We start from the raw sequence: 11,820 nt of genomic DNA, 5'->3' as shown, positions 1-11,820 counted from the left end.
AAATTTGGCGTGATCGTCATCTGCTTTACGGCAAGCAGTTGGCGACCACGTCACAGATGGTGAGTTCCCAATTTGCCTGAATAGGCTGACAAATCACACTTTTGTCCGAAAGAATCTCACCAAACTTTACCTAATTTATCGTGGAATCTTTTCTCAGCTGCATTTGGCTTAGTTCCTTAAGGATAAGCACCTTCATTTGCTTCGAAAGTGTTTCCAATCCAGGTAAATCGGAAATATCGTAAACAAACTTATTGCAAGCCTCAAGCGAACGATTCATAGTGTTTCTCCAGTAATTCAAAAGCGAGAGATAGTTTATGTTATCTTTCTCTCCGATGACTTGGATATCTTCGAGCCAATCAAGCTCTCTCATGCCGCCTTTCCCCGGTTTCATAGCTTCTTTAGAGCCTTCGAAAGTAATTCCAAGTAGTTCATTACTCCGAAGATAGCTCTTCAGAGCTAAAACTTGCGTCATATCGTCTCCAAATTCATTCAATGTCATTTCTCTAATCACGTTTAGTAAGATGTGGTCCGGAATATAATGTGAAAGGCCGTGATAAGCACGATAGAGGAATCGCCTCGCTTCGATGTTTCTTCGCTCAAAAGTTTTCTACTTTCTACTCAAGTGCTCGAGCCACGCCTGAGATAGATCAGGATGAAAAGTTTCTATTCCATCCACTATCGTGAAAAGACCTGGGAACTGGGTCACCTTGCCATGTTCGGTGATAGGCAATTCATCGAGCATTCTCCCAACATACTGATCTGCGTATTCGGCCAATTTCTGATCTTCGTTGTTTCGTAAGGCAAGAAATATTTCTAGTAGACCTCCATCGCCATGATTTTTGTGAAGTTCGCCAATAGCTTCAAGAATGTAGTCATGATTGCTTTGCCGTACACCTTCAGACCTCTGAATGCTGTCTTGTAAACCCATGAAAATGATATACGCAAGGGTTCTATCCGGTAGTTGAAGGTGAACCCTTTCTTCGTTGAAAATGTCGACACTTGAGTTTGTGTATTCTCTACCATAGCCATCCAGAGATGTATTGGTCCCTCTCTCGTTAGCAGCGAAGTCGGTAGATCTAGCACTCGAATCATTGACAAAGTCATAAAGTCGATTCGCATCCACACTGAATGTCCATTCATCGCAGAATTTAACCATTGAAAGGAAGAAGAACGAGTAGACACTTTCTGGATCACTTAGCCGTTAAAGAAGAAATTGCCAAATGCCGGAATGTAACAATCTTCGAGCTCGAGGTACAAGTAACTAGTAGCTACATAGAAACGATTTCATTGTACCCCAACTTTTTGGCTTGTTTTTAAAAACATTTAATAGAAATAAATAAAGGAGTAAGAAAGTACCCAGAAATTCAAATAAAAAGAAAATTCGTTTTAAAAATCAAACCAATTTGCAAGTTTCAAAAAAACATTGCTACCATCTACACTATCGCATGCAGGTACAATTACTTGATACCTGTCCAATATTGAGATGTCATGCCTTATGCATATACGCTTCTAGGAAGTGCAAATTTCGGTTCATCACAGCATTTGCTTCTATAAATTGGTAGCCTTTGCATGAAAAAAAAATCTTTGTCTGAGTGCTGTGCTATTGTGTACACCTTACACATTTGTATAACTGTATAAAGTATATGATGTACAGATGCACAAAAATTCCAATCATTTTAGTGTAGTTGTGAGTATTCAAAAGTACCAAAGTGCGCGAAGAGACTGCGGTGCTAGAGCGACTTGTTCCCACTTACTGACTTTGGGTTGAATGGCAGAGTGCATACCTGTACATGTTTTGCCCCCTTTTTATAAACGGTTTGGCTTCCCTTGAGTTCTTTTGACACCACTTGAAAGTGGCTCCAATCTTTGTGGGGGGCTGTCAGTCTTGATTTCAGCACGGCTATCGGAAATCACAGATCTTATCGAAATGAGATTGAGCGTCATATGTCGGATGCGCAACGCCATGATTAAAAGCAAATGCAACACACATGATTATGTAGACTTGCTATCTATACACGTAGTGCCTGCGGCTCATAAGACAGAGTGGTGATTATGTTACATCGAACGCTCATGATCGTAGCTAAAAAAAGTTGACTGAAATATCTGGCGTCCCGAACGGAAAGCGAGCACATCTTGTGTTCCTCGCAGGCTTACTTATGCTACGTCCTGATCCCGCCCTTAGGAGCCAGATGGATGTAAGCAGCAACGCATATCCAGGATCTTCCACTCGCACTGAATGAGAAACGACCGTGTTGAATTTGGTCGGTAGCACTTATATAGACGAGCACATCCGTTAGATTTTTATTCAAAATCTAGCTTCACTAAGGCGAACTTGTAAAGCCTTGAATGGGTGAGTAGGGGCGCTTTTCTTTTCCGGCGATTAACTGATTGCGGTACTCTTTAGCACTATCGCTTTTTTTGTTTCCAACTTACATCTCATAAGAAGGGTATTGGATATCTCGATTGCTACTACTATAATTGCAAGCTTTGATATAACCCGAATGGTTAGAGAGCATTCGTGGAGCAGATTTCCTAGCTTTCGATGTGAGCGATAGGTCGCACGCATAGGTGTAAAAGGGTTCCTCCTCAGGCAGAAAAGCTTCATTCTTCTTTGTGGGCGGCTTGATCGCATGTCACCATATAAAATAGACGGATTTGAGTCAGGACTCGAACTGTTGCTGCGACCACCTGCATCGGAGGGCACCTCAGCCTCCTCACCGAGTATCAATCTTGAATAGCAGGTCGCGAGAATCACGCCTTTTTTTGGAGACCTGCTGAGCTGCACAGAATAATTTTTCTGGTGTATGACTGCTCTGAGGAGCAGGCACGGTAAGGTGCAAAGTGTGAACTCCAAGCGCAGTTGCAGTGTCGTCAAAACTAATTGAAAGAGTAGGAGTCAGTGTGGTTCTCATCTTGCTGAAAGACGAAGTAGCGGGGCAGGTATTGCACCAATGTATTTACGCATGTTACACTTTGGTACAATCGGGCAAATGTGCAATATGCACAAATTATACAAAATGCACTGTGAGCTATTATGCAATTAAAGGTTATCAGCACCGATTTATTTGTATCTATGACGACGATTGGCCTTGGTAAAAGGTTGTCCTGGTTGAATGTGGTGGACGTGGATTGTTGGCCGCACGTCGTGAAATGAAGATAACGAAATATTGTGAATCGCATACACTTAATATGAGTCTAGATATATTCAATCTCAAATATGTAGCACTCTTGAGAGAGTATAGTTTTAGCGGCTTCCAGCTCCGCTTCTTCGTAAAGCGTACAAGCCTAATATCGGGCACTTGCAGATGCGGACTCTTTCAGTCGAGTCTTTTTCTGTGCAGTGCATGATAAAACTGTTGTATCGACGTAATACATGCAGATAAAACGCAGATGTCCTCGATTCTAAATGAACTCAGACGTTTTTTATTCAGTATTCGAAACGTACACTTTTAAATCCTTCAGAATCGTGAATACAGCAATCTGTCACTTTTTCAATGATAGTTACTGATTGATGCAAGACCAGGAAATAGCTTTCATAATATTTAAAACATAAATTCATATTAGGTCCCAAAACGCTGCCCACATTTTTAATTTCGCAAGGCAGATTCGTTTAGGTAGGCGCTAAGTACTTAGCGAAAAAATTGCAACTCATTTTCTGACATCCAGACCCCAAGTAAGACTTAAGATTTTTATCTGTGCACATAATAAAGGGCAGTCACATTTGAGATGACCAGTATTAGCAATACTTTAATGAAAGACTATGTCACTATATGTCTAGCAAGTGGAGATGGAATAAAAAAGTATGACGTATAGTCTGGAGATGGAGAAAAAGGCAAGTACAAGTAGAATGAAGCTCATAGTGGTTTCAGAGGCTAATAGTACTTTTGCACGAATGTAGGTAAGGCTGCGAAACGTAGGTGAGCTACCGTGCGAATTTATAGAATTGAATGCTGTCGATCAGAAAACGCCTAAGCTCTGCAAGACATCAGGGTAGAAAGACATCCGGTGCAGCAGAGTTGACGTGCGCCTTGAACAGGAGAAGAGTGCATTCAAACAGTCCGCGCGAACAATCGCATACATATGGGTTTGTACGTATTACACATGGGCGGAACAGATGCGTCTGTTGTCTAGGCGGCTCTGTTCTTTCAATAGTGAAGCAGACTAGATTAGATTTTAGTTGAGCAGGTAATCGGTAAATTTGCTTCATTATATCCGATAGTTATAGTCTCTGGATTGCTTTGCGTTAGGCTAACGGCCCACGTGTCTTTTCCTTACAGGATTTTATCAGCATCGTGGATAGTGTTTGCTGAAACTATGTCTAAATGCGTACCTCTATCCGATATGAGAGCGGCCGACAAGCCATGTCAGCAACTCAATTTATCGCAGCCATGCTGCTTTATTCTTACCGATTCATAAATCGCTGTCAGCACCTAGATAACCCATCTTGCTCAGACGGTCAGCGAAGGCCACAAAAGGACTGGAATTTTTCTAAAAGGCCATAAATAAATCCGCATTAATGATTTAGTAAGACATTCCCCATACCGTCAGGATAGCCAAACTCACCGACGCGTGCATCAAAATTGATTGACTTAAATGTTGAACGTGCGCATATATATTCTTGTCCCCATATTCATGTTGAGCCACCGTTACCTTGCGCTTACAGAACAGTATATTGTTTCTCAATTGGGAGTTCACCCAAAAGGAGATCAGGTGCCTCGTCAAGTATTTTGTACTGAGGTTCTCATCATGAGTTCACACTACACGTTGTCTGTCAGGTGGATCAATCCTGTAACACGGCAACAATGGAATACTACATGTAACGGTGCAAACGTGCGTTTGGGCGTCATGATAAAGCAGTGTTTAAGTTCATAAACGCTTCACTATCAGTAATGCCACACGTGTTACATCTCCCCGTATGCTTCGCGTACAAACTCATCAATTCGCATGGCCACAATTGTGACATTAGATAATTTATAGCCACAACGACGCGGAAGCGCACCTGACACCACAGCCAGTTTTAACCGTATATCTGGCAAAGAAAGACAATAATCGGAAAAATTTATGTTAAAGACGTGGCGACGACGTCGCTGTGCATAACTGTGTATGATCTGTATCAATCACAAAAGTCTCAAAGCCAAGAAAATGCACCCTTTACAGATCAGAGCATACTTCATTGCTATCAGCTTCTTTTCTATCGCTTCAAACTCTCAATACTCAGAGCAATAGATTGCTCAGAACTATCTGCATCTGCTTGAAGTAAAACACATTCTATGGCGAAGGTTGAAGCGTCAAAGGCGACATGAAATGATCGATCTGAATTCAGAGTAGCTAGTGTTGGAAAATATGCATTCTGTATGGCTAGAAACCCTTGGGGGCCGCATCCAGTGCTGCTCCCAGCACCATTTGAGATCGTATTCAAGGAGAATGATAAGAGATGTTCCATGTTGGCTTCACTCGGAGCTGCTCCAAGTCATTGGAGTTGTCAACTCCATCAGCATCATTAATATCGATAGAGTGATTTTTATTTTATCTTTTGCTAAGATTTTGATGTTTATTGGATCACCACCGAGCTGCCGCAATCGTGGTTTTGTATTGACATCAGGAAGATGAGCATTTGCTTTCAAATGCTGGTGTCCGAACATGACGGCCGAACGAGAGATGATACAAATACTGCATTGAAGCTGTTTGAAGGGTATTTGAAAGAATTAACGTATAACGAATTAAGGAAGAATTTCGCGTTTGGAGATCCTGTTCACGTCGTATTCTTGCGTCCTAAGTTAACCTGTAGACTGCGTGACGAGTCTGAAAGAGTATAAATATCAAAGTTTCAAACACCTATTCGCCACCTGCATCAGCTGTTAGTTGTCAGTTTCACTGTACATTCTTCATTTAATGAGATTGATGACACAGTGCCTCCATCAAAATGCAGCGGGGCTGCCGTAGCTCTATCGCTTAGAGAAAGCTAAGCTAATGCCAGTGACCTTCGTTCTATACTTAAAACCAGTACAAGTGTGTCGAATCACAATTCGCTTACCCCAAGAGTAACCACAACCTTAACTTAAGGCAGAGAACATCTTCCGCTCAAATATAAACTGTATTTTTTCTTGTTTATTTGCGGCAATGCCGCCTATATCAAAAATATAGGTTGTTTGTAACGGGGGTTACACGTACTTTTATATGGAAGGGCGGATCACACAAGATGGAGCGACCGTACGTAGGTGCGCGTTACACAAGTTGGTGTTCACAGACCTGTGTGGCTACACGGTAACAAGAAGCCACTACGTGGCAGGTTTGCGAGTAGTAATGCATATCAATCAGGATTTACTTTATTGATTAAGTATGACTATATTAATAAGGAAATCTAAAGTTTCAGATATTGGCGGCTCTGCCGCAACTAAACAATAAAATACAGTGTCAATTTTTGACGGAAGAGCGTCCTCACCTTGGCTAAGGTTTAAAGTACTCTTGGATGTAGCGAATTGCGATCCGCTACATTCGTACTGGTCTAATTATAGAACAAAGGCCACCGACCTTTGCTTACAGCACTTGGTAGCTTTTGCAGTCAATCTGTTACTGAGTCGTTACGACTGGACCTCTGTGAGGATGAAGCAGCTCTCCTTTTTGCCCCAGCGGGCTTCAAAAGCTGATGTCTTTGCCTTGCCCTGAGGAAGTGGAACATCTTGTTTCGCAAGATCCCACGGCGATTAGAGAGCGCCTAGAGGCGTTTTGGTTAGAGCACCTACAGCAGCTGCTGTCAGCGTTGACGGTGGCGTCATGGACGCCGTCGACGCTGACAGATTATTCTTCCCGACCCAAGCCGCTCATGGTGAGCGTTAAGACCGTCGAGGGTAAGGATGGAGAAAATCTTCTGCTCTAGGTAAGAGATGTTGAGATGGCTATGGCATCCGTCATGCTCCAGACCGAGCAACAGAGCGGGTGCTAGCTTTCTCTACGCTCGGGGGCCGAGCGCGAGAATGGGCATTAACGTGCGGTGCTTTGGTAAAGCTGCGTTTCCCTCCTGAAAGGAGCAGAAGTGTCAGCTTTTGCGAGTGTTCTCGCCGCCTAACCAGGCATATCGCGTGCGATCGCGTTCCTGTGCCGCTCGACAGGTCAAGAAGGAGTTGGTGGACTTTGTCCAAGTGTTGAGAACTCTCATTGCCGGGATGGCGGCCGATCTTCCCCGTGTCGGTCGCAGCGACCGTCTTTATGGAGGGCCTACGCACTTGCGTGGCCAGAATTGAAGTTTTTCGTGTGCATCCGTCTTCTTTCGAAAGAGCGGTGAACGTGGCATTGACTGCTGAGTTCAACTTTAAGTCGACACGAATTGGTTAAAATGCACACCCTCAGAGCTCGTCGAGCGGAATAGGGCCAATGGATCTCAGCTATGCTGAGAAAGAGGAGTAAGAGCTCCGAGCTGCCGAGCAGCGTTTAAACACCCGACGATGTTTTGTCGATAGCTAATCCCGTCACCTTCGGACTAATTGTCGTCTTCGCAAGACGTGTAAAGGCTCGTCGAACCGACGCCCCACTTCTCACCAGTCTGGTTTGTGAACGCCCTACTGGGGTGCCCACAGCCTCAGCCTCAAAGAGGTTGAGGGCAGCAGAGCCCATCCCGAAGGGTTTAAGTGATTGAACACGGTATGTGTATGCAAGCTGGGCATCCGGTCGTTGGAGCGACCGTGTAGGGCTTTGAGAAGCCATGGAAGATCCTAATCAACTCTGGGGCGTTGAGCAATGTTACTCGACACTCCACGATCGAAGGAAGTCAGCTGTATGCTGAGGTACTGAAAGCGCAGTTGAGTGACACAGTCACTTTTTGCTTAGCGAAGGGGGGGTGTCACTGTGCCGAGGGTCCCTGTGGACCTCGGTGTCAAGTCACTTGGCTTTGGTGGCGAGGAACGCTGCTTGCTTAGACTTGGATGCAAGGGATGACCTTACCCTTGGTATGACATGGTTTGAACACCATGAGCGATGGATCGATATGAGGTCGAAGATTTTGGGGGCGCAACGCGCACGTCTCCTGGTGGAGCTTTGGTAAGTCATGAACCAGCCCATGCCAGGAAGCAAAACCTTTCTTGGCGCGGGCACTAGACCGACACGGTCAATTGCTGGATATTGGCGTATCCGAGTGGTCAAACACCGAAGGTGTATTGGACAAGAGTCCCGAGTATGACTCGCGGGCTGAAAGTGGACTGGCACGTAACCCACCGAGCGCAGCTCAACATGCCACGAGTGGATTGGTCGGATGAGGTCTGAGACATCGTGGGCGAGGCCCTGGTGATGCGCGTGGAATGGCACGTAATCCACTTAGCACTGCTTACGTTTCAAAGCAGTTGTTGCATGCCAAGAGTGGCTTAGCCGGACAAGGTCCGAAGCATCCTGGGCAAGGCTCTTCCGATGCCTGTGGAGTGGCACGTCAACCACTTGATAAAGACTTCGGAAATAGCAGCTCTATATCGTATGTTGTTAATAACATCAAGGCTCCGATCGAGCAGGAAGTGTAGACACTGGACGACGCCGAGTGCGTATTCCCACTGGTATAAATGAACGTCAAACTTCAATAGAGAGGAGGCGGCGAAGCCGTATGATATCTGCAAGACGCGAAGCGTCGACCCTGACTCAGGGTGTGTCTTCCGTAGACGATAGTGCACAGATACATACCCTTGTCAACGGCACAACGGGCGACGTGACCCTCGAGGCTATTCCCGCGGTGATGCTCTTCTTGAGCTGTCCTTCGAAGATTTTGGCGGTGCCTTGAAGGCAGGTGGTTCAGCCAATTTGGTAATAAAGCGACCAAACAAGGAGATTTACTCGTCGTCGCTTTCGGATGAAGCTGTCCAGAAGGACATCGAAATTGTGCTGAGCGCACTATTTGTATCTTCGATCCTAAGGAGTTCCTCGGATCCGTGCTATTTTTTGGTAAAGGAAGTTCAAGTCGTCGCATTCAAAGACCCGCCGTTGATACTACCTATGGACCGAGGTGTGCGTCATGAGATCGACCTGATTCCGGGAACCAAATACTATGTAGCACGCCAATGGCCCCTGCCCAAAGCGCAGTGTCGCGTCATTGACGCCTTTTTCCGTGCGAAGCACAGCGCAATAATGGTGTGTGAGAGCAAGTCTCCCCATTCGACACAAACGTTTTGTGTCTGGAAGCCGAACGTCGAGTGGCGTATTGTTCATGCTTACAAAAAGCTAAACGCTGCCAACTTTCCTGCATGGATGCCGATTCCTAGGAAGGATGTTCTCTAGAACAATATGGTTGAAAGAACAGCGCACTCGATTTGGTCGAAAACTTATTACCAATTACTCAATAAAAAGAGTGCTATTTCGCTGACAGCGGGGAGTACATTGAGCAGCATGCTTCCGGAGTGGCTCGTGATGTCCCAAGGTCGGTCAAATGTACCTGCAACATTTAATCGTCTTGTGCGCAGTTGTATAGGCCCCGTCAGGCGTATACACAGACATACAGGGCGGATGAAGAGAAATATATCGTTTAGTGAAAAGCGGAGCTCGAGTGCATGCTCACGAATACGCTGATAACCGCATGTTCGGCGCGCAAGAATTCCCTTCTTAGAACGTTTCATTGGGAAGCGTAGCTTCACGCGGATAATGACTGCCAAGGTCAAGGACATTGTGGAATAGCCGATTCCGAAAAACCAAAAGGACTTGCGCAAGTGACTTGGCCTCGCCGGCTACTTGCACAAACATAGCGCAAATTATGCGGAAATGACACGGCCATTGCGGAATCCCCTTAAGAAGGATACGGAATGGCGTTAGGACATCGAGAGTCGGGAGGCTTTTTAAAGGTCAAAGACAGCCTTCTTTATGCAACAATACCGGCGTTGACAGACCCCGATCGTCCTTTTAGTGTCGTCTGTGACTCTTGGGACTTTGCCATCGGCTGTGCACAGGTGCAAGCAGACGTCGAGGGGCGAGATCGGGTGATCGCGTTCGACTCTCGCCAGCTTAAGGCTGTGAAGAGGAACTACCCAGTCCACGACAAGGAATCACTTGCGATGAAGTATGCTCTTGTCAAGTTTAGGGTGCACCTGCTTGGCTCGGAGCCGTTTTTTATCTACATAGGTCATGAGTCATTACGCACTGCGACTCAGACGCCTTACCTCTCGATGAGGATGGCCGGGTGGCTCTCATTCTATGCAGAATATAACTTCAAGGTGAAGAATACTCTAGGAAAGCAGAATGCTTTGACTGATGCGTTGTCTCGTAGACCGAATTATGAACTTGCTCATATCATGACGGTGACATCGTCAGTGACAAATTATACCACGCCGCATACGCTGGTGATAGTATGTGTGTAGCGCTGCTACAGACTCTCGGAGGCAAATAGTCGGAAAATTCGGACAAAAATGTCGGCGCGTTCGCGCGCACGGTTACACCAATATTCGTTTAGTAACGGATTGCTGTATTTAAGTACCGATTTGACGGATACGCCACAAATTGTGGTTCCTCGCGATGAAGATTTGAAATACCGTATCCTTTATGAGGCCCCACTTAGTGGTCATCTTGGTCGTGAGAAGACGTACAGCTCGGTGAGTTGGTGGCTCAAGCTGTACAAATGGACAAGCACATATGTGCGCACGTGTGATTCGTGTCAAAGGGTGAAACCTCTCCGAACGGGGCGGCGGCGCTGACCGGTTTACTGGTACCCTCCGGGCGTTGGATGTCCATGAGTAGGGACTTTGTGTTTGGCCTGCCGATGGACTCGGCAGGTAACACGGGTGTGGTGGTCTTTGTGGACTGTCTGGCTCATCTTGCGGCAGTGCCGAACACCATCCACGGTGTGCGTTCAGCGACGCTGTTTGCGGATCGTGTCTTTCGACAACATGGACTCCCGGCGCCAATTGTCTTTGATAGAGACCCGCGCTTCACTGGAAAGCTTACAATCTTCAGGGTGCGGAACACCAAGTTGACTATGTCAACAGCGGACCATCTGCAGACCGATGATCAGACTGAGCGCGTGAATCGCGTCTTTGAAGACGTTCTTCGCAGCGTCGGCGCTGAGACGCCGACGCGCTAGAAGGCCATGCTCTGAACAGTGCAGTCCGGCTACATGCCGTTCTACGTGAACGGATTTGTTAATCTTCGCGTCCCGCTGACGCCGCTATACCATAGCTCAGGGCATGGTGGGGGAGGAATAGCCGAGCGATTAGCTGATGTCAGCCCCCTCACTGTGCGTAAAGAAGTCGATGACTTCCTGTCTACCAGACTGAGTGTCTTAAGACACGTTCGCCATGCGATGGCTGAAAAAGGAAAGCCACGACATGCAGAAGGAATATGCAGTCGAAAAAGGGAGAAGAAATTTTTAAAACATTAAGGTTGGAACGTAGATTTTATTAATAGGTCCTGTACATACAGTCTCTGCTGTCTATAAGACAAGCTCCGTCCATGCTTTGGTGGACCTTCTAAAGCGGTTGCCAAGCGAGGCCTTACGTATAAGCTGAACCTTCCGAGAAGAATGCGCACCCACTCGGTGTTTTTTCGGGCTTGCTTAAATCGTATCGGGATCCGGCGCAAAATGTGAGCGCAGAAGCGTCAGCGCCGGGGCGGCGGCCGCAGGCGCTCGACCAACCAAAAGCTGCACCAGCAGCTGGTTCTGAGCGCAGAGTGCAACAAATTCCGTATCCGACGGCGCAAGGTGCTTCTCCGTCGCACGGAGTGACGTATTTGCTTGCTCGACGGCTAGAAGCCGCTATGACAGAGCACAATAGTCCTCAACGCGAGGCAGTCGGTGCACAAAGTGCTCCAGGCTCTCGAGGTTTTCCGCACAGCGTTAGGCGACCTCGATAAGATGCTCAT

The 11,820-nt window shown here is 46.4% G+C and overlaps 3 protein-coding genes across 3 annotated transcripts; 1 reads left to right on the top strand and 2 right to left on the bottom strand.

Moving 5' to 3' along the window:
- Positions 1-130: 130 nt before the first annotated feature.
- On the bottom strand, positions 131-499 carry PHALS_09707 (uncharacterized protein; the record flags this gene model as incomplete). Its single annotated transcript, XM_024725011.1, has 1 exon — positions 131-499. One exon carries the CDS (start codon positions 497-499, stop codon positions 131-133), a length of 369 nt encoding a protein of 122 aa, XP_024575831.1.
- Positions 500-607: 108 nt separating this feature from the next.
- PHALS_09706 (uncharacterized protein) lies at positions 608-1,156 on the bottom strand (the record flags this gene model as incomplete). Its single annotated transcript, XM_024725010.1, has 1 exon — positions 608-1,156. One exon carries the CDS (start codon positions 1,154-1,156, stop codon positions 608-610), a length of 549 nt encoding a protein of 182 aa, XP_024575830.1.
- Positions 1,157-5,354: 4,198 nt separating this feature from the next.
- On the top strand, positions 5,355-5,816 carry PHALS_09705 (uncharacterized protein; the record flags this gene model as incomplete). Its single annotated transcript, XM_024725009.1, has 2 exons — positions 5,355-5,469; positions 5,542-5,816. The coding sequence occupies 2 exons, from the start codon at positions 5,355-5,357 to the stop codon at positions 5,814-5,816; spliced, it is 390 nt and encodes a 129-aa protein (XP_024575829.1).
- Positions 5,817-11,820: the final 6,004 nt, after the last annotated feature.

The sequence above is a fragment of the Plasmopara halstedii genome (genome assembly GCF_900000015.1).
Source record: "Plasmopara halstedii genome assembly, contig: Scaffold_430, whole genome shotgun sequence".
In the NCBI taxonomy this organism is placed as follows: domain Eukaryota; phylum Oomycota; class Peronosporomycetes; order Peronosporales; family Peronosporaceae; genus Plasmopara; species Plasmopara halstedii.
This window is presented reverse-complemented; position numbering and strand designations above follow the sequence as displayed.